This window comes from Taeniopygia guttata, chromosome 12, assembly GCF_048771995.1.
Source record: "Taeniopygia guttata chromosome 12, bTaeGut7.mat, whole genome shotgun sequence".
Lineage (NCBI taxonomy): Eukaryota > Metazoa > Chordata > Aves > Passeriformes > Estrildidae > Taeniopygia > Taeniopygia guttata.
In genome coordinates, this window is record NC_133037.1 from 1,664,074 (window position 1) to 1,687,667 (window position 23,594).

Sequence of the window (23,594 nt, forward strand, 5' to 3'; positions counted from 1 at the left end):
AATTCCCACGGCCATGTGGACATCATAAGTGTCTTCAGTGCTGGGGCTGCCTGGCTATTGGTAAAAAAGTGGCTTCATGTATTTTTTGTAGCTGGTTTTTTTTTATTTCCTTCATGTCTGAAATACAGATTTTCTTTTTTCCTATAGCTGCTTTCTAGTGTTTAATGAATTATCTAAAAGTGGGGGAGTCACTTTTAATTTTGGAATACTTGCAGAGATTGCTTGGTTCTGCCTGGAAGAGCAGGTTTGGGTGGATAATGAGCCAATTTATTGGCAGGGCAGAAATCAATGGCACAAGAACACAGAACTTTTACCAGTTTAATTAGACCATCCAGACTCCTTTTTAAACAGCCCGGTCAAACCAGCACGTGTCAGAAACAGAAAAGTTTGATCCACAAGGTTATCCTTTTAAATGGAGACCTCTTCATTTAAAAGGGTAACCTTGTGGATCAAACTTTTCAAATTGTTTGCAGTGAATCCCCTAAAAGCAGAAGCCCCAAAGCTCGCAGCTGAATAACTCTGCCGGAGCAAAGCTGCAAAAGGGGATGTTACAGCACCATCTAGTGCCTCTCCTCCCGGCAATATCGGGAAATTTTGAATTTTCCACCTCATTCAAGGATGTAGGTGGGGACCAGGGAGTGCATTGGCTGCTTAGACATTGACAACTTCTTTTCCCAACCAGTGTGGAGAGAGAAGGGAGCTGCGGGATGGGAAGGAGCTTTGGAATTTCACACGGTAAGATTTTGTCAGCAGAACTAGTGTTGGAACTCAAAATGTCCCTCATAGACAGAGCTGTTAGCAGAGTTAGGGTGATAAACATCTGCAACAGCATCCAAAATACTCCCAGAGTCCTCACTACTTATCATTTTATTATTATTATTGAATTTAGGGTTTCCTAAAAGAAATCTTAGCTTCTTCAGTTATGTGAGTTTTTGGAGAATCCCAGGAGCCACTAAAAATAAAATCTATCCTTCAAGAGTGCAGAAACAAACATAAAAGTGTGACACAAATATACCTCCAGCAACTTAGTAAAAAAACCAACAGAAATAGAAATATTTCAGCATATCAAAATAATTTAAAAATATTTATAATAATATTTCTTAATAAAATCCCAGGGTTTGGAGAAGGGGCTCATAATTTTTTTATTGTTAGTTGGCCAGCCTGACAAGAAAAGCATGTCTTTTTTTTTCTTTTTTTTTTTTATTATAGTAAACTATCAGGTACAATACCTTGCAATTATGTGTATTACACTGTGACAATGCAGAAAAAGTTGTGGAATCATAACTTAATCATTTAAGTGATTATTGTATTTTATAAACGTTTAATGCATCATCATGGGCATGTTTGTGCTCTTTTGGCAAATGTGATATTGATTGTTGCTCTAAAGGCCCATTCAGGTCAGTATAGATAATGATTGCTTGGGAATTTTCCACCCATGATGGTAAGGAAATTACAGTGCTATTTGTCTTTTAAATGTGATTCTCTAAACCACTTTAATTCTGATTAAAAAACCCCTAAAAATTAGTGTTTTGCTTGCTGGCTAATCATTGGTTTGCTCTGTCACTGATGCAGGGAGAATATTATTGCTGAACTGAAATGGGAGATATTAAAAAGCAGAAAGTGCAGAATTATTCTCTGAATAACCACCAAAAAAAAAGCCTTTTTAAGGAGAAAACAACAATTAAGGCTGAGATGAGAGAGGAATTGTGAAGTGCTGAGGAACACCGTGTGGGTTTAGTGATTTATAACAAAGAATGCAATAAAAATTTCAGCAATAAAAATAGAACGTTTTATTAGAGAGAAATCCCAGGGCCATGATATGGCTTTTTTGAGGGTTTTTAAAGGGGAAGGAAATGACAATAAATGATGAGACAGCGTTTGTGTGAGAGCTGGGCAGTGCAGAGGCAGCTGGACTGAACTTTTTGGGGTGTATCAGCTGTTTTGCATCCTGTGGACCACTTCTGGTGATGCCACCAACCTCAGAGCAGGGCAGGAGCTGCTCCCCTGCAATGGAAGTTTCTCCTCATGTGCAGGTGGAACATCAGTTTCTGCTCGCTCCTCTTGTGCCACGGCTGGGCATCATCAAGAGGAGCCTCGCTCCATCCTTTAATAATTAAATTACTAAAATGTGCGTGCAGGATAAAATCCCCTTCCAGCCAGCTCTTCTCGGGATTGAAGAACCCCAGCTCAGCCTTCCCTCACAGCAGAAATGCTTCAGTGTCCTCGGCCCTGAAATGTAAATTTTAAGGAATTTAGAGATTTTAGAGGAGCTAAGATTTTAGTTAGAGATAAGCCTTACTAGAGTTAAATAAAATAAATTAGTAGGCCTTGATGAAGTTAGGAGTTAGTAGTTAACTAATAACTGATTGCTTGTCAGCACAATGTTTAGTTAGCTGGGTTTATAACGAAAAATATAAACTGATAAATAGCTTTTAGGAACATAAGACAATTGTGGCCTCCTCTGTTCTGAAACCAACTGAAGACAAGGAATGGGAGTTCTACCAAGAGTTCATTTGTCATATTGGCATTGGAAAGGCAGAAAGGCCAGAACGAGGAAGACTTAATTTACTTTTTTATTTTGGGACCCATCCCCATGAAAGGGACACTGACCCATTTCAAGGGATAAACCACACATGCTGAATGGATTTTGGAGTAATTAGCATACGAAGCGGGGAATGGGATGTACCAAAATGATGTGTAGCAAGCACATTTCTCTCACTCTCAAGATTTTTCGTAGTACACAGAGAGAAATGAAAGAGAAAACAATTTCTATTTCTGCTCCTTGTTTTTCCTGTGTAGAACGTATTACCTCATAAACAATTCTTTGCTTTTTATTGTCTTGTAATTGTCCTAACTCTAAACTTTATTACTCTTAAGTGCATTACTATTTTTATAACCATTTGATTATTATTAAACTTTTAAAATTAAAAAAAAACAAAACCAAACGATTGGCGTTTTTCACACCGGGCACACGGGCGCTGTGAGCTCCCGGCTGTGAGCGCGGAGCTCCCGGCTGTGAGCGCGGAGCTCCCGGCTGTGAGCGCGGAGCTCCGGCTGCTGCGGCGGAGCCCCGGCGGTGAGCGCGGAGCTCCGGCTGCTGCGGCGGAGCTCCGGCTGCTGCGGTGGAGCTCCCGGCGGTGAGCGCGGAGCCCCGGCGGTGAGCGCGGAGCTCCAAGCTCCGGCGGAGCTCCCAGTGCTTAGCATGGAGCCCCAGCGCCGAGCACGGAGTTCCGGCTGCGGCGGAGCTCCCGGCGCTGCTCCGGCTCCACCTCCGCCCGCCTCCTGCCACCGCCCCGCCGCCTTCCCAGCCTGCTCTCCGGGTAAACAGCGATGGCCGCCGAGGAGCGAGGCCGAGAGCCCCAGGATAACATGGGGAACCACCTCCAGCTGCTGCCCGGTGAGGGCCAAGCCGAGCCGAGCCGAGCCGAGCCGGGTCGGGCCGGGGCGGGCCGGGGGAACCCACGGGGGAGGCGCCGGGCCGGGGCTCGGCGGGCAAGGCGGGGAGGGGAAAAGGAAAAGAGAAGGAAGGGAGAGGGAGAGGGAGGGGAGAGGGAGAGGAGAAACAAAAGGAAAGGAAAAGAAAAGGAAAGCGAAAGGAAAGGGAGAGGAAGTGGAGGCGGAGAGAAGAGGAAGGGAAAGGAAAGCGAAGCAAAGCGAAGGGGAGGCGGGGAGAGCCCCCGGACGTGTGGGGAGCGCTGAGGGCCCGGGGCCGCGGGCTGCTGCGGCCTCTGCTCCCGGGCTCCTACAAACCCTTCGGGGCTGTAAATGCTCCATCGAGGCCGTAAATGCTCCATCGAGGCCATAGATATTCCACAGAGGCCATAGGTGTTCCTTCGAGGCAGTAAATGCCGCGGATGTGCGGGGCAGCCGGTGAGTGAGAGGCAGCAGAGCGAGCAAAGCCGGCGCTTCTCTTCTGTGCCTTGAGACCTCTCTGAAACACAGAGCCCCAGCGGAATTTTTAATTTTAGGAAGTTCCTGCTCTGCTTTCCAGTGAAAATAAGCAGGGATGGAGAGGAGAGCAGTGCTGGATGCCGTGTGCTGCCCGGCTTATCTCTCACACACAGCAGAGCCATTCCGCACTCGGGGAATTATTGCATAATTATTGCATAATAATGTGGTTTTCTGCGTGCCACGCTGCCAGGAGACCGAATGGGTTGGGAAGCAGCTTGTGCTTCACTGAAAAGAAGCATTATTTCAGAAATAAGCGTGCAGGGGAGAAGGGAGCAGGAAATCCTGCCAGGAGCCAGTGGCATTTCCCATGGCAGGACATTCTGTGAGCTCTTTGGGCCTGTATGTTTTAAATAATAAGAAAATATTTCCTGAATCTTTTAGGAAATACAGCCTTAATATCACCGTAATATATTGTAATTATTACAGTATAATAATTACAATATAATAATTAATGTAATTTTTCCTGACTATTTGAGGAAATACAGCTTTAAGATCACCGTAAGTTATTTCCAGCCTTAATATAAGCTATTTCCTGAATATTTGAGGAAATACAGCTTTAAGATCACCTTAAGTTATTTCCAGCCTTAATATAAGCTATTTCCTGAATATTTGAGGAAATACAGCTTTTATATCACCTTATTTCTAGCCTTAATATAAGCTATTTTCTGAATATTTGAGGAAATACAGCTTTAATATCACCATAATAGGCTATTTCCTGAATATTTGAGGAAATACAGCTTTAATATAACCTTAATATGACCTATATGTAACCTTGTCCCTTTTCCTTAAATGAGGTTCATATTTCCTCATTTCTGCAAAAAGAAATTGAGAGTGGGTTGGGTTGTGTTAGTGAACCAACGTGAGAAAAATGTGATTTTTGTTATGCAGGGGAGCCTTCAACGCTCGCTTTTCACCCTTTCCTGTGTGCTGGAGGTGCTGCTAATCCTGGAGTTTAAAGATAAATAAACCCCCGTAGTTGGAGGTGTAAAAGCTTCAGCTTGTTTTGCCAGCTGAGAGGGAGGAGGAGAGGGAAGGCGCCGGGATTTTCTGTGTTTTGGGCTGGCTGGTGGTGCTGCAGTGAAATGAGTCATCTCGGTCCCTCAGCCAGCACCACACAGCAGCCACTGTGCGCTTTTGGCAACAGCCAGCAAAAGTTTGCAGGGCACAGTTCTTTCCAATCAACTGCTGCTAATTCCTTCTGTGCTCAGAAAAGCAAGTGGGACAGCCTCTCCCTGTTAAAACTAATGATGGGTGCAGCCAGATGGGAGCACGTGGAAAAATCAGAATATTTTATTTTTTTCTCTCCTCCATGCAGCAGTGATGCCCCAGAACCAAACAAAAACTTCCTGCTCTTCTCTTCCATCAAACTAAGTAAAATAATGGTTGCTTTGGACACCTTAAACATTTTGTAATTGTTCGTGGTTAGGGTTGCTAATTGAATATAAGAAATTTCATATAGATGTGGAGTATTTTTAACAGTCATTAGGCAGATGGTGTCTCATTGCTGGAAGGACTGTAATTAGGTACAATACCAAAGAGAGTCTGTAACCTCCTTTGCTGTCATGCTGGATCATTTCTTGCTGAGATAAATTCAACAGGGGATGGATCTGTAAAAGCAGGTTCTGTAAAGTATGAGCTATTAAAAAAAAAAAAAAAACAAGTGAGGTGAAGCAGAAATAAGACCAGTGACTAAACATTTTGTGGGAACATTTATCAAATGTGTCTGGAGGGCAAAGAGGGGAAAAAAAGGTTTTCTAATAGCAGCTTTTAATGTCTTCTTCACTCTTCTCTTGTATTCCCACTCTCAGAAATAGTGAATTTGGTGGTGCTCCCATTTCTGAAGGAAATTCTTTGCTTCTGCAACATTTTTCTTTTTTGAGATTTTTCTGCAGAATCCTTCAGGATGAGAGAACCCCTCTACCTTTTATATTTTCAACTCTGGACTATTTTTTAAGAAGATACTAATTGAAAAGGCAGGCAACTAGACTGGCTATTGTAAAAATCTTTTTTTTTTTTCATCTTGTAATAGCTTTCAAGGTCTAAATGATGTTTTTCAGCACCACTGGGATTATCCATTACCCAGCAGCTATTGGTGTAAGCATGCTGGAGTCTGGTTTGTGCTAATGTGTAGTTTAGGCATAGCAATCTGTATAAATCATATTTGTGTTCAAAGAAATAGAGTCAATTAATGCAGTGACTGATAATTGTCCCCTAGCCTGAAAATTACTTTAGGATTGGCTGAGAAAAACAGGAAGGAAGCAGTAATTTTTTTAAATACTATTTTGTATCTGAAATCCCTTGGAGTCTTGTGTTTGGCTTCCTCAGGAGTTGCTTTTGCTGGGTTTATGTTTGGTGTACACACAGCAGAGGCTGCCAGCAATGAAATTGTCTAAAATACCAGCAAGAGTCTCTGTGGGAACACTCCCATTGCTTCTTAGTCACTTGCAGTTTGTCTGGTGAGGTTTGTGCAGTTCAGACTTTTCTCAGCATCCTGCAAGGAGGGATCTGGCATCCTGCTGTGCAGGCAGAAAACCTTCAGAGCTGAGCTAAGGAAGCACCACTGCAGTGAAAACCTGAACTGACAGCCTTTGTTTATTGTTTTCTCCCAAGGAAAGTTGTTCTCCGGGCTTTCAGAAATCAATTATCAGCTTTTGACCCTTTCTATAGAACGATGATTTTGTTGTAACAACAAGAAAATTGTTTTCCTCTGGTTTATTTCCCTGTGCAAAGCTGTAGCCTGGGAATATTGAATGCATTTCCCTGATTCTCGGGTTTTTCTCAGTATCTCAGTCTTTGCTGATTGATTCCTATACAATATTCTGTATGTGCTTCTTAGTAGAGAGTGAGGAAGAGGATGACAATGAAATGGAAGTGGAAGACCAAGATAGTAAAGAAGCTGAGAAGCCAAACATCATTAATTTTGACACCAGTTTGCCCACATCACATATGGTATGTCTTTATATATTGTCTGTTAAATAGATGCTGAAAAGGTTCGAATGGGGTTTGTATATTTTTATTATAATGTGCTTAAGCCACAAACTTAATTTTATTTTCACAGAATCATAAGATCATAAGATGGTTTGGGTTGGAAAAACCTTAGAGGGCACCCAGTTATTGCATCCCCTGGGCAGGGACAGCTTCCACTATCCCAGATTGCTCCAAACCCTGTCCAGCCTGGCCTTGGGCACTGCCAGGGATCCAGGGGCAGCCCCAGCTGCTCTGGGCACCTGTGCCATGGCCTGCCCACCCTCACAGCCAGGAATTCCTTCCCAATATCCCATCCATCCCTGCCCTCTGGCAGTGGGAGCCATTCCCTGTGTCCTGGCACTCCATGCTTTGGAAAGAGTCTCTGTTCATCTCCCCTGGAGCTCCTTCAGATACTGAAAGGCCACGTTAGATCCCGCTGGAGCTTCCTGCAGGCTGAACAAACGGGGTGGAAAACTGGGAACAGGAAGTGGGAATGGGAAACTGGGAATGGAAAACTGGGAATGGGGAATTGGGAACTGGGAATGGAGATAAGAATGGGAAACTGGGAATGGGGAATTGGGAACTGGGAATGGGAAACTGGGATAAGGAACTGGGAATGGGAAACTGGGATAAGGAACTGGGAATGGGAAACTGGGAATGGGGATGGGAATCTGGGAATGTGAAACTGGGAATGGAGATAAGAATTGGAAACTGGGAATGGGGAATTGGAACTGGGAATGGGAAACTGGGAATAGGGATGGGAATCTGGGAATGTGAAACTGGGAATGGAGATAAGAATGGGAAACTGGGAATGGGGAATTGGGAACTGGGAATGGGAAACTGGGATAAGGAACTGGGAATGGGGAATTGGGACCTGGGAATGGGAATGGGAACTAGGAATGGGGTATTGGGAACTGGGAATGGGAAACTGGGAATGGGGATGGGAATCTGGGAATGTGAAACTGGGAATGGAGATAAGAATGGGAAACTGGGAATGGGGAATTGGGAACTGGGAATGGGAAACTGGGATAAGGAACTGGGAATGGAAAACTGGGAATGGGGATGGGAACTGGGAACGGGAAACTGGGAATGGGCATGAAAATGGTGATGGGAACTGGGAATGGGGATGAGAATGGGAAACTGGGAATGGAAAACTGAATTGGAATAGGAGCTGGGATCAGAAAACTGGGAATGGGGATGGGAACTGGGAAACTGGGAATGGGAGTGGGAACAGGAAATGGAAAGCTGGGAATGGAAAGCTGGGAATCCAGAGCAGCTGCGTGCCCGTGCTGCCCCGTGCCCCCTGGCTGAGCCCCGCCCTGCCCTCGGCAGTACCTGGGCTCGGACATGGAGGAGTTCCACGGCAGGACGCTGCACGACGACGACAGCTGCCAGCTGATCCCCGTGCTGCCCCGGCTGATGGTGATGCTGATCCCCGGGCAGACGCTGCCGCTGCAGCTCTTCCGCCCGCAAGAGGTTAGCATGGTGCGGAATTTAATTCAGAAAGACAGAACCTTTGCTGTCCTTGCATACAGGTAAAAGCCACGGGCGGGTCGCTGGTTGTGTAGCATGTTTTGTAGCACGGTTTCTGTGGATACTAAAGCAAAAGCAGATGGTTGCGTCAGTTCTGTGCTCGATAACGAGCTGAAATTGTTTTAACAGAAGTTGTGTTCCGATATGTAATGGCAGTGTAGGTGCTTGACAGCGCCTCGTGTTTGTGTGGAGAAACAGCGAGTGCTGATCTGCGTCCTTGTTTGAGCAGCCTCTTCTGTTCAGTAACTGTTTGTTCCATCTTGTTAAAGAATAAGCCTTGACCTGCAATGTCGAAGTCACATTCTTGTTTTGAGAGCTGTATTGTTGCTTGTTTTGTGTGTGAGCTAACAAGCGCTGGCAAATGTTTCCCAGTGGAGTTGAGAGACAGGAGGTGATAGAAGAGTGGAGAACAGAAAAGCTGATGGGTGCCAGAAGAAGTTGGGAATGTTCCTCCCTCTTCCCCCTGCAATTTACTATGGATTAATTGTGTGGGAGGTGGGAACAGTTCCTGTTACAAAGTCAATCCAAAGAGTGTTTGCTTTCAGTGCTTTCAGTGTCTGCATTTGCAGTGCTGACACGCTGGTGATCCCTGTGCTCCCAGAATGTCACATCTAGACCCTAAAATAAAATCAAGTCACCTGGCAAAACAAATCAACCAACCAAAACAATAGAGATTGCTTTATGATGGAAAAATTATTATTGTGATTAATTGAAGGTATTTTACCAAAAATTGCTTTTTTGATCAGACCAATCATGTACAGTCAGTGCAGGCAGACTGGAGTCTGAATGAGCAGTGCTGTTTGGCGTGGGTTAATTAATTTAATTAATCTTTTAATTTTGTCCTCTTAGCAATGCACATGAAAGGGAAGCACATTTTGGAACGACAGCAGAAATCTATGCCTACAGAGAAGAGCAGGAATACGGAGTTGAAACAGTCAAGGTGAAAGCAATAGGAAGACAGAGGTTCAAGGTGCTTGAAATACGAACTCAGTCAGATGGGTAAGAAAATTATGGAGTTAATTCTGTACTCAAGTCAACTTTCCTAAGAGTATGCTTTTATATTCCATACTCCAGTTTGATAGCTGTGATGTTAAAGGCTCTTCTGATTAGTTCTAACATACTACGTAATTAATGCCTTTTTCCATTTCTAAAAGTGATCAAAATCCTGAACATCCAGTAAGAACCTGCTGAGTCTTCCCTCATTTTCAACTCATTGGCATCGTGCCCTGCACCATGGCAGTGTCACTGGCCAGAGGTCCAGGCTCCAGCATTGATCTGGGAGCATGTGACAATTCTTAGCACAGTTGCTAGAGCTTCTGTCATATTTTCTGCAGGGCTTGGGAAATATTACTCCAAATCTGTAAATCTAGAGCGACTCACCTGTCTCCTGCAATTCAGCATAGAGGCATTGCTGTAGAAAGAGGCCTGGGAGCAGCATTTCTGTGGTTTTGTGACCTGCAGCTGAAGAAATGAGGGATACTTGTGCTGTTTGCTCTGTAACATGTGATTCCCAATAACAGACTCTGAATGTTACAGCGTAGGAGAAGCCCTGCTTGGACACACGGTGGCAGTGCTTGGACAACTGCAGCAGCAGCAGCTTTGTTACTGGAATTCACTGTCCAGAGCTCCTTAGCAAGAAGAACATTTCCATAATTCTTGGTGTTTCTGATTCCTGAGTGCTTTTGGTACAACATAATCTTATAATTTGTTGTAAGTTACCAGTTCAGTTCTGTCCCTGTGAGAAAATGAGAAATTTTCTAATGACACAGGCCTCAAAAATTGTCATTAATGACACACCCCTCAATATTTCAGGATTTCTGCTGCATAATCCTGATAAAACATGAAGTCTTTCCTGCTGGACAACTTACTGAGGTCTTTGTGGAAGAGGTGACCTTTGATGCTGGGATATTAAAATCTGATCAGAGTCTGTATCCTATTTCTGCTGATTCTGACCTCTAGCTGAGCACAGAAGCTTTTGTGGTTTGAAGATAGCAAAGTGCATTTCAGCTAAACTGAGGCAATGAGATGGAAGAGCTGATTATTTGTACCAAAAGTAACTTGAGGAGACAAAAATCTAAATCTATAGTGCTGAGACTGTGGAACGTTCAGCTGTGTTGCCAGTGCCAGTCTGTCTGTACTTCTGTCCACCACAATCCCAACAGATCTGTAGTGCTCTAAGATAAAAAGGAGTTCTGATGGAATGGGTTGTTAAGTTCTCTAGTACTGTGCAGTGATTAATCCATTGCACCAGCCTGTGTTCCCATAAGCAGTAAAATCCATTTTTTAAAATGCATGTATTAGAAAAAAAAAACATATAAAAAATACGTGTACACCTCATCTTTTTGTTTCCTTTCTCAGAATCCAGCAGGCCAAAGTACAAATCCTGCCTGAGCGAGTGCTGCCTCCCACCATGGCAGCAGTGCAGCTGCAGTCTCTCAGCAGGTGCCACGTGCTTCCCTCTTCCAAGCCCACCTCCTGGCAGGACAGAGCCATCAGGCAGTGGTGGCAGAAGTACCAGAAGGTGAGAAGTTGTTCTACAGCTCTGGTTATTGTGGTTTTGTGTTTTCTGTCTTAATTTCTGATGGCATCTTGAGAATCAGTATCTGTAGAGGAGGAGGCACAACAGGGAAGGCAGGTTCCAACCTCCTGCTTTTCATGGAATCACACAATGGTTTGGGTTGGAAAGGGCCTTAAAGCCCATCCATCCCAAGGGCAGGGACACCTTCCACTATCCCAGGTTGCTCCAAGCCCCCTCCATTCTGGCCTTGGACACTTCCAGGGATGGGGAGGCCACAGCCTCTCTGAGCAATCTGTGCCAGTTTGTATCTTTGTTTGTTTATTATTTATTCTGTTGTTTTGGTCATTGACAGAGAAGTTACCTTGAAATCTTGTGTCTCTGTAGAGATCTTTGGAACTGCCTCCAGAAATTAATACAGAATGCTAGTTGCTCAACTGATGTTTGAATTTGCTTTTTTCTTTAATGGTTTTGAACTCTTCTACCCTCAAAATCAAATTAAAAACTCCATTAGTAACAAAGAGCTCTTGATTCTCAGAGTTCCTGACCAAGTTCATGTGAGTTAATGAGCCCAGAAATTCTGGGCTTGGAATCCCTTTCCAAGGCTGATTTTGTCAGGTGAAGCTGAAATGAAGTGCACCCACTGTAGGAAAAACCTGGGATGCAGATGCAGAGCAGGGTGATTGTCCTGTTGACCTCCCTCTCCCTACTGGTGCCATTTGTAAATGAGGAGAGTGGCCCTCAAGGGGGAGATGACAATTGAGTTTGTACATATTTGCAGTGCAATATGAGCTCCTCTTTCGAAAAGCAATGTAGCTGTGCTGTGTGCTGCTTTTTAGACTTTTATTAACTAAAGTTCTCAATTTCTGTGTTCAGAAATCACTGGAGAAAATTGGTTAATTAAACAAATGACATTACACTGGTGGAAATTTGGTGGTTCCAGGGACAGCTGGTGGAGACTTAGGAACAGATGCACTGTTAACAGCACTTAAATTTTCAACTGTCTCCATTTCAGAAAGACACACTTTTGAAATACATCATTTTTTATTGCTAAACATCAGAAGTCCCTCTAATGCAGAAACAGGTTTTGTGACAAAATCCATGTATTGTCCTGTTCAGAAGGCTTAGCCCTCAGTGCATCTGAAAATGGGTTTGGAAGCTTCACAGTGAGGTGCTGGTCCTGATGGGGATAATTCCTTGTATCTTTAAATAATCAGTTCTGTCTTCCGTGTTTTATTTATTTCAAAAAAGCTGTCCCTAAAGTCTGTCTTTGTTAAAGAATAAATATTTGTGGGTTTGGTTTCAGAGGAAGTTCCACTGTGCAAGCTTGACATCTTGGCCCCCCTGGCTCTACTCTCTCTATGATGCTGTAAGTGCCCCCTTAAACCAAATAACCTGCAGAGAGCTTTATAGTTGTAATATCTGAGTATGGGGTAATAGAAAAGCTTTAATTTTATTGGCTCATAATTTCCATTTTAAAGCATTTTATATTCAGAGTAGTGTGAAAAGATCAGGGAGGGCTTCCCCCACTGTGGTTGTTCCCTTTTTAGAGCAAATGTCTGGGAGGGATAGCAGAGATTCTGGTTCCTTCTGTGTTGTCTCAGAGCAAAACCAGTTAAAATATGCAGGTACAAAGTGATTCTTTAATTATTCTCTAATTAAAAACTACTGTCCACTTAGGGAAAAGAGCTTACTCTACATTTTGCTTCCCTTTTGTTTTTTTCCTAAGAAGAAAACAGCAATACCTGTGTATTTAAATTAGGCTTTTCTTCTAACAAAAGGAAACCTTGATGGAGAGAGTCAAGAGGCAGCTCCATGAGTGGGATGAAAACCTTAAAGATGAATCTCTTCCTTCAAACCCAGTAGGTACGAGCTTTTCTGAACCCACATTTTAAATTTTTTAAAAATTTCTTAAGAGACCACAGCTTAGATAATTCCCTGTGGCAGAGTAAATAGAAATAGTTGGAATGATTTCTCTGTTAATTCTAACAGACCTGCTGCTTTCTCATTTCTAGATTTTTCTTACAGAGTTGCTGCCTGCCTGCCCATCGATGATGCTTTACGTATCCAGTTGCTCAAAATAGGCAGTGCTGTGCAGAGGCTGCGCTGTGAGCTGGATATCATGAACAAAGTGAGTGATTCTCCTTTATTTGCCATCAAATTGCCAAAAAAATAGGAGTGACTGTTAGAATATCTTGCAGAAATGATGGAATTTCCAGCTAAACCTTCCAGAGGATGAATTTGGGTGGTCTAGTATTTCTCCAAAAGTTTGCTCGAAAGGAAAATGATGTCTCAGTGCTGGATTATGTTTGGCAGCAAGAAAAAACATATGATGTATAATATAGTATATATAACACATAATATAATATTAGAATATAATACATATCTATAATATATAAAATATATAATATAACATATTATACTGAACATATAACATATAAAAATATATATTATATATATATATTATCTGTAATATATATTTGCTTTTGTTACAAGTATTCCAGTGTGGCACAGCACTTTTTTACCCAAGAGGTGGTGCTAGAAGTTCAGTGTTGTTAAGAACCATCACAGCCCCACACTGACACCATGGAAAGTTTTGGATTTTATAGCAAAATCTTTGTAGTATTGAGCATAAATCTAAAGATTGGACTAAACGGATTTTTTATTTTGTAAAAGACACTTATTTCATAGGCAATTCCTTGTTAAGATGTTGAAAAACTTGTTTCCCTTGCCTTCTTTCCATTGCCATGGCCTTGTAATGTTCTAAATGTTCTATTTTTATGTAGTACAGTTCTTGGTAATAATTTATATTTTCTAAATAAGAGTACTGTGTTTGTCTGATGGACACAGAGCAATGGGAATTTTGCCTGTTTGCCTAAAAAAGTAGTGTCATTAAATTCTTGCCTGTTTCTAGGGAAAGGTGAACCTGAGGGTCATTTTAATAGTGATCCTCTTCCCAAATTCATGCACCATAAATTTAAAGAAAGGAGACAGAAAACATCTTTTCCAAATGCTGAGACAAAATGGGCAGGTGTTTGCCTGAGGCTGCAGTCAGACTGAATTTCACTTGTCTTTTCTGAGTCGAAACTCTGAAAACATCCTGAAACTCAAGTGCTGCTGAGAACTGTTCCTGTTCAGTAATGGTGTATTTTCCATAAATTCCAAAGAGGCAGGAGAACTTAAATTAGCCTCATAAATTCAAGTTAAAGTTGCTTTTTAGCCTATACCCAAGAAGTGTTTTCTTCATCACCATGTGACATTTTGGTCTGTAAATGTGTTTAAGTGTTCTGTGTTAGTGTCAGAATGGGGAGTGCATGATGGCTTTTTGCAGCTTATTTAGCAGCATTTTTATCCAAACCAGTCCTTTTTATCCAGGGTTCTTTAGGATGCTCTGGCTTGTTCAGGATGTAATTTCCAATAATAAAACTGATCCTGAGAGCTGATCCATTTTCCTTTGATGCCAGTGAATTATGTTGTACTTTTATCAGCTTTCCCAATGCTTGTTGAAAGGAATGTGCTGACTCCCGGGTGTAGCACTGTGAATTCCACTTGGGAGTGCTAATTGCAGTCATTAGAGAGGTTTGGAAGTGGAGCCATGCAATGAGAGGGGCTGGATTGGACTCGAGTGAGCACTGGAGTGCAACCTGTGGGTGAAGTGTGGAAGGTTCCTGGCAGGAGAGAACATGGAAGGTTCCAGAGAGGCTGGAGAGGATCTGAGGAGTTGAGCTCTTGTCCTTCCTCATCTCCAGTGAGCAGAGTGGTGTCAGAGTCCAGCACATCCCTCTGGCTGCCCTGGCTGCTCCAGACCCTGGCATGAAGTCAAAACCGCCTGTGGCTTTGATTTTAGCCTGTGGAAAAAGCTGCCAATTTTTTATGAAGAATTACAAGCCACAAGGGTTAGAGTAGTGTGATATTTGAATTAGCACAAAGTAAAAAAGTAGAATTTGGAGATTTTTAGAATATAATTCAGGGGGTCAAAATAGAGGAATTTGGGCATGTCCTAGCCTTCTTTTCCTTCTTATCCTCCGTGTCTTAGTGTGATAGTGACACTTTTCTATTAGCTCAAAGTAGAGATTCACAATCTAACATAGGTGATAACAGTTGGTAATAAATTGTAAACATACACATGTAGTTTTGAGTGTATAAAATAAGAGCCACCTGAGGCTCGAGGGCAGAAATCCATGGCATTTCTAGACAGAGCTCAGCAGGTCAGAGAATGTTTAGATAAGAAAGAATACACAACCTTAAAAGTGCAATTGGATACATTCCAGACTCCTTCTTTGGCTGAGGGAGTGAAGACTCTTATGATCTTGGGGTCACCCTGACCTTCAGAGCCCTGAAAAATCGAGAGTGGGGCAGGAGCAGGGGCACCTCCAGGAGAGGAGCTGGAGCAGCTGAAAGCCAACAAAACCTCTGAAGGGAGCAGAGGAGAGAGTGGTTTGTGTGGTGTCACAGTCAGGGCGCTCAGAAGCACAAACTCTTGGTTTTAAGAGCACTGTCCCTGAGTGCAGCACTTTATTCCAAAATCCTCATTTCGGGGGAAATTCACAGGCATTACCCTTAAAAAGAAGTACAGTTAATGCACGTGCTGAAAATGAATGGGAGTGTTCTGCTGAGCTGATTTAAATGCTTCTTTCCTGGGCAGTGTCAGTGATGAATTGTTTAGTTCTACTTTGTAGAAATTGTGGAAGATGGATTAATCTGTTCTAATCTCCACAAGAGAGATCAATATGTTTTACCTATTTTTGTGAGGAAATTAAACCCATTGATCTACAGTACCCTCAAATTTAAGAAAGACTTAATGATTGCATTTGTCTCATCTGCCTTTTCTGTGCTGTATTGCAGAAGAGCAAAGGTTGTTTTTTCTGAATTAGCCTTTAGAGACCTTAAAAGGTTGGCTCATTTATTATCTTTGTGGAGTCAGATCCCATTCTCTGTGTGTGGATCTTTTTATGAGGGGATGATATGAAAATTATTATGTCTTTTAGATAATAATTCATGTTTAAATAAGCAAAATGCATAGAAAAAATAGCCCACATCAGTGACTGCTGAACAAAACAATTGGTCCAAAGTCTGTTATGATGGAGAGACGTTTTTTATTTCCCACTGCTGACAAGCATCTGGAAATTAATGAAATTTCTCTCTTTGTTTCTCTTTCCCAGTGCACATCTCTCTGTTGTAAGCAATGCCAAGACACAGAAATAACTACTAAGAATGAAATATTCAGGTGAGTTTATTACTCTTCATCTTGGGCAGCTCCTAGGTCAGAAACACGGATCCAGCAAAGCAGATTAAGCTGGGTTAAGTCTTAAAACTGCTGGGTTTGCCACAGCTCCAATAAAATTTAAGTAAATATTTATAGACAGTTTATATTTGAGCTTTTTTAATAAAAAGTTTGGGAATCTCAGCATTTCCAGGTATATTGGAAGGGAAATTGGTGTTGTGCCACACCCCCAGCACCTCGCATTGAATAAATGTGTCACATAAAGACTTTTTCATCCTGGTATTTCTGAATAAAGTTTTTGATCTCCCAAATTTTATTTCTCAGCACTTCATTTATGTGTCAACGGGCCATAAGAGCCAATTAAAATGCACTAATTAGGGGATATAAACAGGCTCCCAGGATGCTGGCACGCAGGGAAGGTTCCTATTTAAGCCAATAAGTGTTGTGATCCCTTTTTCCTTTGAAGAATTTAAGGTTATTCCTGATAACTGGCCCAATTCTTTATTTGCCTTATACAATATTTCCCATGTTTAACAACAATTACATTTCCCACGTAATTGCTGCTTCTGTCAGCCTTGTCACTGCTTTAAATCTTGATTAACTCCCATCAGCCCATCCCTCTGATAATGGGAAGGTTAAAAGATGGTTTGGGTTAACAAAGACTCCCCACAGTTTTTCTTTATCAGTGTGATAAGCAGCTGATGGGGTAATTAAAATCCATTTCTTATCTTATAATCAAATAATGGATTGCAGACACCACAATTCCTGCTGTGTCAATATGATAAATTTTAACAGAAGGTGCTGGGAAGTTGGTGCAATAAATGAACGTTTTTGCTTACTTCTAAAGTTACATTTTCCTTGCTTTTCTTGGACCTTCATGTATAAAGTAATACACAGGATGAGTCTATCATGTACTTTCCTGCAATTCTAGGGAAATTTGAGCAATGATATTTTAAACCAGCATCTATTTTCTTTCAGTTTTTAATGCTACAATTCAAGTCACTTTTTTTTCCCCCTACAAAAAGTGGGGATTTTTTACTCGGTTGAAATATTTTAAGCCTTGCTGGCAGTTTTTCCTCTGTTTCCATTTGCCACCCTTTGGGGCTGGTTTATTTTGATTTTTCCTTGCTTTCTGACAAAATTCTTCGTGTGTTGTAGCTTATCCTTGTGTGGGCCCATGGCAGCCTACGTGAATCCCCACGGATACATCCATGAAACCCTCACTGTATACAAAGCCTCCAACCTGAGTCTCAGTGGACGGCCCTCCACAGAGCACAGCTGGTTCCCTGGGTAAGAGCAGCAATATTTTATAGAAAATTACCCAAATTGGTTATTTCTGAGAGGTTGGAATAGTAAATATTGTGGTTTTTAGGCATATGTCATCATTTTGCTCATGTAAAAAATCAGGAAGTAAATTTAGACTTATTCAAAATACAGAATAAAATGGAAAAATCACATAAAATATTGCAGAATTTAATATTTTTTTAATGAGGAAATATTAAGATTTTAAAACATAGTCTAGAATCCAAACTGTTTAAACCAAGTTGTCTGGAAATTTGTGTGTAGTTTTGTTTAAAGTACAGCAGTTTCCAGAATTGTTTTCACATGGCTTTAGTGCAAGTGAAAACCAGAATATATAAATACACTTCGTCTACTGAAATACATTTTTATATCTAAAAATGGAATAAATGTTACATGAAACAAAAACTCTTAACATCTGATTATCTTTATTTTAATAATAAATAATTAATAATGAGTCTGCCTTTCTGAGACAGTAATATAATTAAGTGTTTACATTTAAAAGTTTGCTTAGTAAATAACAGGTCTTGCATCCAGGATTTTTTTTCCTGGAATATCACAGAGAACTGAGCAATGATTTGGAGGGTTCTGGCACTCCTGCCACATGTTTTAACATTCCCTAAAGAAAATTTGAGACTTTTAATATCTGGAGTTAATATTGCTCGTCCTTTTGTGTTTTCTCAGCTCTTCTATGATGGTTTTGAAATATTTATGTTCTACCTCATAAAACTGTTATAGAAAAGCTCTGCTGCCATGGGAGGTGCATGGCAGCACCCTGTTATTTGAAAAGCAGGGCAAAAATTACTTTAATTGCCATTAAATAATTTACTCTGAGAAGTTTTGTGACCCCTCTTCAGGGCTCTCAGCATTTCTGGGGCAATAAAAAGCTTTGCTTGCTTCCTCTCTTTGAAGAGGCAACAGAGGGCTTTAGGGGTGGGATATTTGTAGGGGTTTTGTCTTCATTTTTTGGAACTCTGCAGGGTTTTAGATGGGAGCTGGGATTCCTGAGGATTCTTTGCAAAGCCAGCTGGGGATTGGTATCCAAATGTAGCTGGAGATTGGTACCCAAATGCAGTTTAGGGTTGTTACCCAAATGCAGCTGGGGATGGGTACCCAAATACAGTTTGGGATTGGTATCCAAATGTAGTTTAGGGTTATTACCCAAATGCAGTTCAGGATTGGTATCCAAATTCAGCTGGGGATTGTGACCCAAATTCAGCTGGGGATTGGTATCCAAATGCAATTCAGGATTGGTATCCAAATACAGTTCAGGATTGGTATCTAAATGCAGTTTAGGATTGGTATCCAAATTCAGATGGGGATTGGTATCCAAATGCAGTTCAGGATTGGTATCCAAATGCAGTTCAGGATTGGTATCCAAATGCAGTTTAGGATTGGTATCCAAATGCAGTTCAGGATTGGTATCCAAATGCAGTTCAGGATTGGTATCCAAATGCAGTTTAGGATTGGTATCCAAATCCAGCTGGGGATTGTTACCCAAATCCAGCTGGGGATTGGTATCCAAATGCAGTTTAGGATTGATATCCAAATCCAGTTTGGGATTGTTACCCAAATCCAGCTGGGGATTGGTACCCAAATGCAGTTTGGAGTTTTTACCCAAACCGAGCTGGGGATTGCTGCCCAAGCCGAGCTGGGGACTGTCACCTGCTGAATGCTGGAGCGTTTTCCAAAGGCCTTTTCCCTGACGGAGGCTTTGCTGTGCCCTGGGCAGGTACGCCTGGACCATAGCCCAGTGCAGGATCTGCGGGAGCCACATGGGCTGGAAGTTCACGGCCACCAGGAAGGAGCTGTGCCCCCCCAAGTTCTGGGGGCTGACGCGCTCGGCGCTGCTGCCCCGCATGCCCGAGGACGCCGAGGACTCGGAGCGCGGCCGCTCGCCGCTGCTGTGCCTGTGACAGCCCGGGCACTGCTCAGTGCTGCTCCTGCTTCCTCAGCCCAGGAACCCCGGGAACCACGCTCCCATCCCCAGGGAACCAGGCTCACCCTGTGCCCTCCCTGCAGAGGGGTGCCAGGGGACACCGGAATGAATGAAGGGCCACGTGGGACACCAGGAAATCTCTGATCCGCGTGGACACACCTTGTGACTGGACTTGTGTAATTCCCACTTGCCGTGAAGGAAGGGGGATGGAAACTAAAACCAAACTAAAATCCCAAAAAGCAGAGTCTGATTGATGCAATATTCCTGCGATGGTAGATAGCAGTGACCTGCTGTGGAGTGTTTGCCATAACACACTTACACGTGGTTTGCTGAAAATCCCCGTTTCTAACTCTGAAGTCCCTCAGGTTCGCTGCTTGTGCTGCTTTTTGCTGAATAACCGTGGAAGAGAGAAGCAACCTGAGAGTTTCTGACTGCTGGAATGTGCAAAAGTTGGACTTGCAGCTGCCTCCCAGGATGGACCCCATGGGGAAGTGTCTGTTCCTTAGAAGTTGTCTCATCTGTTTAGTCCATTTGACTTTAGAAGTCTTAAATTTTAAACTGTTGATAAGAAGTGCACAGGTCAGTCCCAGAGGGTAAACAGCATTGTCATCTTCTGTTCAGTGTGCTTCGGTTACTTCCCCAAATTATTCCTGGTAAATTTACCAGTGGAGGTGTCCAGGCATTTGGGAAGGACTCTAAAACACCCCACTGAGGTGATTTTTAAGTAGCACTTGTGACAAAGGGAAGGAAAAATCTCTTTTAATTATTTCATTGTAACTTTTAGATCATAAAGTAAAATTTCACATTATCAACTTATAAAGAGCAAAAGTTTCCAAATAAAACAGAAATACAGGGAGTGCTTTTTTTTGTGGGGAGGTTTCTTGGGTTTTGGTTTGGTTTTTATTTTGTCTGTGCTCCACAAATTGGGTGCCAATCTGGGGCAGCTTTTGCCACCGATTTATTGTTTTTTTTCCTCTCAGAATGCACTTTGTTGATGACAATGAAGTTTGTTTTTTTTTAGTGCTTGTGCACATAAACACTTGTTTTTCTTGTGAAGCTTTTATCATTCACTCTTCATTTCTTCACAGTGATGTTAAGCTAGTCAAGTTTAAGACATGAGCCACTGGTTGGTTGTTCTTGTCAGGCTCCAGGCAGGTGTAGCAAGGACAGATCACCTCAGCTAAGGCCAAGCCTGGCACACAGGAGCTGATTCCCATGGCAGTGTGGTACCTCCAGCTGGAAAAACACCCCAGACCATGGACTTGCTGCTGGGTATTTGTCATGGCAGGTATGTAGAGATTAATTGTGTAACTCAGGTTTAGTTCTTCGAAACTTTCTACCTCTGTGCTGCTTCTGTTCTTCTTAGACACCTTTAATTCCGTGCTCAGTTCCACGTGCAGTGCCCTGGCCTGGCAGCGACCTGTGAAAAGGAGTATTTGGGATGTGGCTCTGAGCAAACAGAGGGTGATGATGGCTCATTTTTATCCAGAAAACTTTCTGGATGTTGGTAATGATTCATTATAAGCTTGGTGTGAGAGGGAGCCTGGATCCTCTGTGTTTGTGAATCCACTGAACCAGGCCTGGCTCTCCCAGACCACATCTGGGCTCTACATTTGGGTTATTTTGTTCCTTTTCCCCTCAAAATCCCTCCTGTCTGTTGTTCCTGTGGCTCTCAGTGGGGCTTGGTGGTGGCAGGAATTTGGGAGGATGCTCCCAGCACCTTCTGCTGCCTTGGTGTGAGCATTCACCGGGGGCTGGGAAGGGGAATTTCAAAAGGATTTTCTCAGCTGTCACTGAACGTCTAAAGGTTCAATTCTTTGGGATTTTGGCCGAGTCTTTTGGATTCTCAATTAAAAATGGCAATGTTTGAATCCAGAATAAGCATATTTTTGGTGTTTTTGTGTATATAGTCAAATGTAAACTAACATAATTGAGGTAAGTCATGAGTAAATTAACACTAATTAAATTTCATTTGATGATGCTGTTCCCTGTGCTAAACCTGTGCAGTGTTTGCTATATTGAGTCCATGACACTTTGCAGGTTGAGTCCTGTGGTGAATCCAGTCCTTACTGGGAACTGTCAGAATATCCAGGGTGTGGAGCTGGGGGTGGTTCCTTTCACTGCTTCATGTTTTCCATACTTTTGTCTGTTTTGAAGAGGAAAACTATTGGTGGGAATTAGGGAAAATTTGGAACATCAGTATGGAAAAATACAGACAGCAACTACTTAGGAGAGCTAAACAAAGGAAGCCAGATTTGATGAAAATTTTCTAATTTACCCCATTGATTGGCTGAGTAATTTCCTGCAGGAATTAATTAATCCAGTGGGCACGACTGAGGGATGACAGGATTTACAGCACAGATTCATTTTCAAGCCATCATTGCAGCATCACCGACACCCCAGCCAGATCCTGTAACTTTGCAAGTTTTCATTTATTTTAGGTTCATTTTGACAAATAGGTAGAACCACTTGTACACTGGGTTTAAAATATTTCAGATACTCATTTGTTTTTTATTAATGCTCTTTTTGGATGTGCTGCAGTTCATTTGTTCCTCTCTTTGTCACCTTTAATTGCTCTGTGAACTGCTCCAGGAGTAGCCCAGTCTCTGCTTTAACTCTTCCTTCTCTCTGCCTTTTGGGACAACTTTTCTGACAAATCTTGTGGCTTGCAAATATTTGCAAAGAATAAAATTAAATTTGTTTCAAAACTCACCTGGTGTTGCTGATTGTCAGGGTGGGAAAAGGAAATGTTTGTGTTGGGTTTTTAGCTGCAAAAAGTAAAAGTTTCACTTCCAAATCTGTGCTGGCTCAGCTGGCTCAAGGCAGAGAAGATAGGAATAACATGAGAGAGAGGGGAGAGGTAATTAAAACGCATTGTGAATATCATTTAATTAGTCAAGCAATCTCTTGGAGAGCTTTACTTGACCATATGTATATCAGACTTCTTCATCTCTTCTCTCCCCATTTGCTATTCAAATAACCCATACTCTAAAAAGGAGAGTTTATTTAAACCCAGCATTTTTCCATAGCCCAAACTGGCACTGCTTGCCTAAAATATGTGAATATTTTTTTTCTTTCATGCCTTTCATTTTCCTAGGGGTTAATTTTTCTTGAAGGTAATCAGAAATGCTCGATAGACCAATGGGAAACCTCAAGCAGGGGCTGATGTTTAAAGAGGTGTTGGAACACAGGTGCTGTTCATGAAGGTTCTTGTGGAATAATCTGGTTTTGCTGTTTTTGGGAGCCCTGGAGATTTTTAACAGGATCCTCTGTGTTATCAGTGAGGGATGGAGGAAATGGGGCTCCCCCTGATTTTAGGGACCAGCTTGGCCAAATAATCTCCAATTAAACCCATCAATTTCTACTTACTAATAATTAAGCTGGCTTTGAAATGATTGATTTAATAGTGCACTCTACAGCAGCTGTAACTCTCTATGCTGTGTAGTAAATAATTCTGATTAAAGTCTTTTCAGGCTAATCATTACCAGCATCAATTTGAATAAATCATTCCTTGCTGTTCAGGTGGATGATTTAGGTTGTCATCCTTAATCCTGGGGCACAAATTTGTGCAAAGGTTCCCTGACAGCTGAACAGCCCTTTAGACATAAACCAGTGATTAAATCTGGGAGCAGGATTGGATCCGGGCACACCCAGCCCATCTCAGGGCTGGACATTGAAGCTCAGCACTCATGGGAAATTCTCCCTGCTCAACTTTCTCCAGAGTATCCATTTGGCCCATGCAAAGATCATAAATTTCAAGGTTTTCTCCTTAAAAATCCGCTCTCTGAGGGGAGTTGGACCCTGACAGCAATTTTGGGTAAAAGTTAAGTGTTAATATTTTCCACCTCCACAGCCACTGCCCTAAAGCTGCACTTTGGTGAAATCTTGAAAGGACTCTCTACTGCCCTGAGTTTTGTCACTATCCCTCCCAAGATTTCAGTAGTTCCAGAAATTACACGAAGGAGGCTTCAATTTAATCACCTCATTAAATTAAGCACCATCCTGTTCTTGTGGGATTTGCCTTGCTAACAAACAGCACTTCCCCTCTTCCTTGGCTGGCTCCCATAGAGTCCCAGGCACCTTCAGGATAATCTAATTAAAGGACCAGACATCCCAGGAAAAATCAGGCAGCTGGGAAGTTGTGTGAAAGCCCAAAATGCTGATTT

At 42.3% G+C, this 23,594-nt stretch overlaps 1 protein-coding gene and 2 long non-coding RNA genes across 4 annotated transcripts; 1 reads left to right on the forward strand and 2 right to left on the reverse strand.

The window, feature by feature from the left end:
* Positions 1 to 1,766: 1,766 nt before the first annotated feature.
* On the reverse strand, positions 1,767 to 4,066 carry LOC140684897 (uncharacterized). Its single transcript, XR_012057849.1, has 2 exons — positions 3,751 to 4,066; positions 1,767 to 2,229 (listed from the first exon to the last, which is right to left on the reverse strand). It is a non-coding gene; the product is annotated as an uncharacterized lncRNA (long non-coding RNA).
* On the forward strand, positions 3,247 to 22,140 carry CRBN (cereblon). Of its 2 annotated transcripts, none has more exons than XM_002186963.7 (11): positions 3,247 to 3,397; positions 6,788 to 6,900; positions 8,251 to 8,453; positions 9,301 to 9,450; positions 10,810 to 10,972; positions 12,273 to 12,335; positions 12,748 to 12,832; positions 12,982 to 13,097; positions 16,129 to 16,193; positions 17,349 to 17,480; positions 19,222 to 22,140. In XM_002186963.7, the coding sequence occupies exons 1-11, from the start codon at positions 3,331 to 3,333 to the stop codon at positions 19,403 to 19,405; spliced, it is 1,341 nt and encodes a 446-aa protein (XP_002186999.2). In that variant the 5' UTR covers positions 3,247 to 3,330; the 3' UTR covers positions 19,406 to 22,140. The 2 variants fall into 2 exon arrangements, with proteins under 2 accessions (XP_002186999.2, XP_012429169.2); XM_012573715.5 differs by having other exon boundaries at positions 3,270 to 3,397; positions 6,791 to 6,900.
* LOC140684898 (uncharacterized) lies at positions 6,948 to 8,392 on the reverse strand. The gene is made up of 2 exons (XR_012057850.1): positions 8,254 to 8,392; positions 6,948 to 7,371 (listed from the first exon to the last, which is right to left on the reverse strand). It is a non-coding gene; the product is annotated as an uncharacterized lncRNA (long non-coding RNA).
* Positions 22,141 to 23,594: the final 1,454 nt, after the last annotated feature.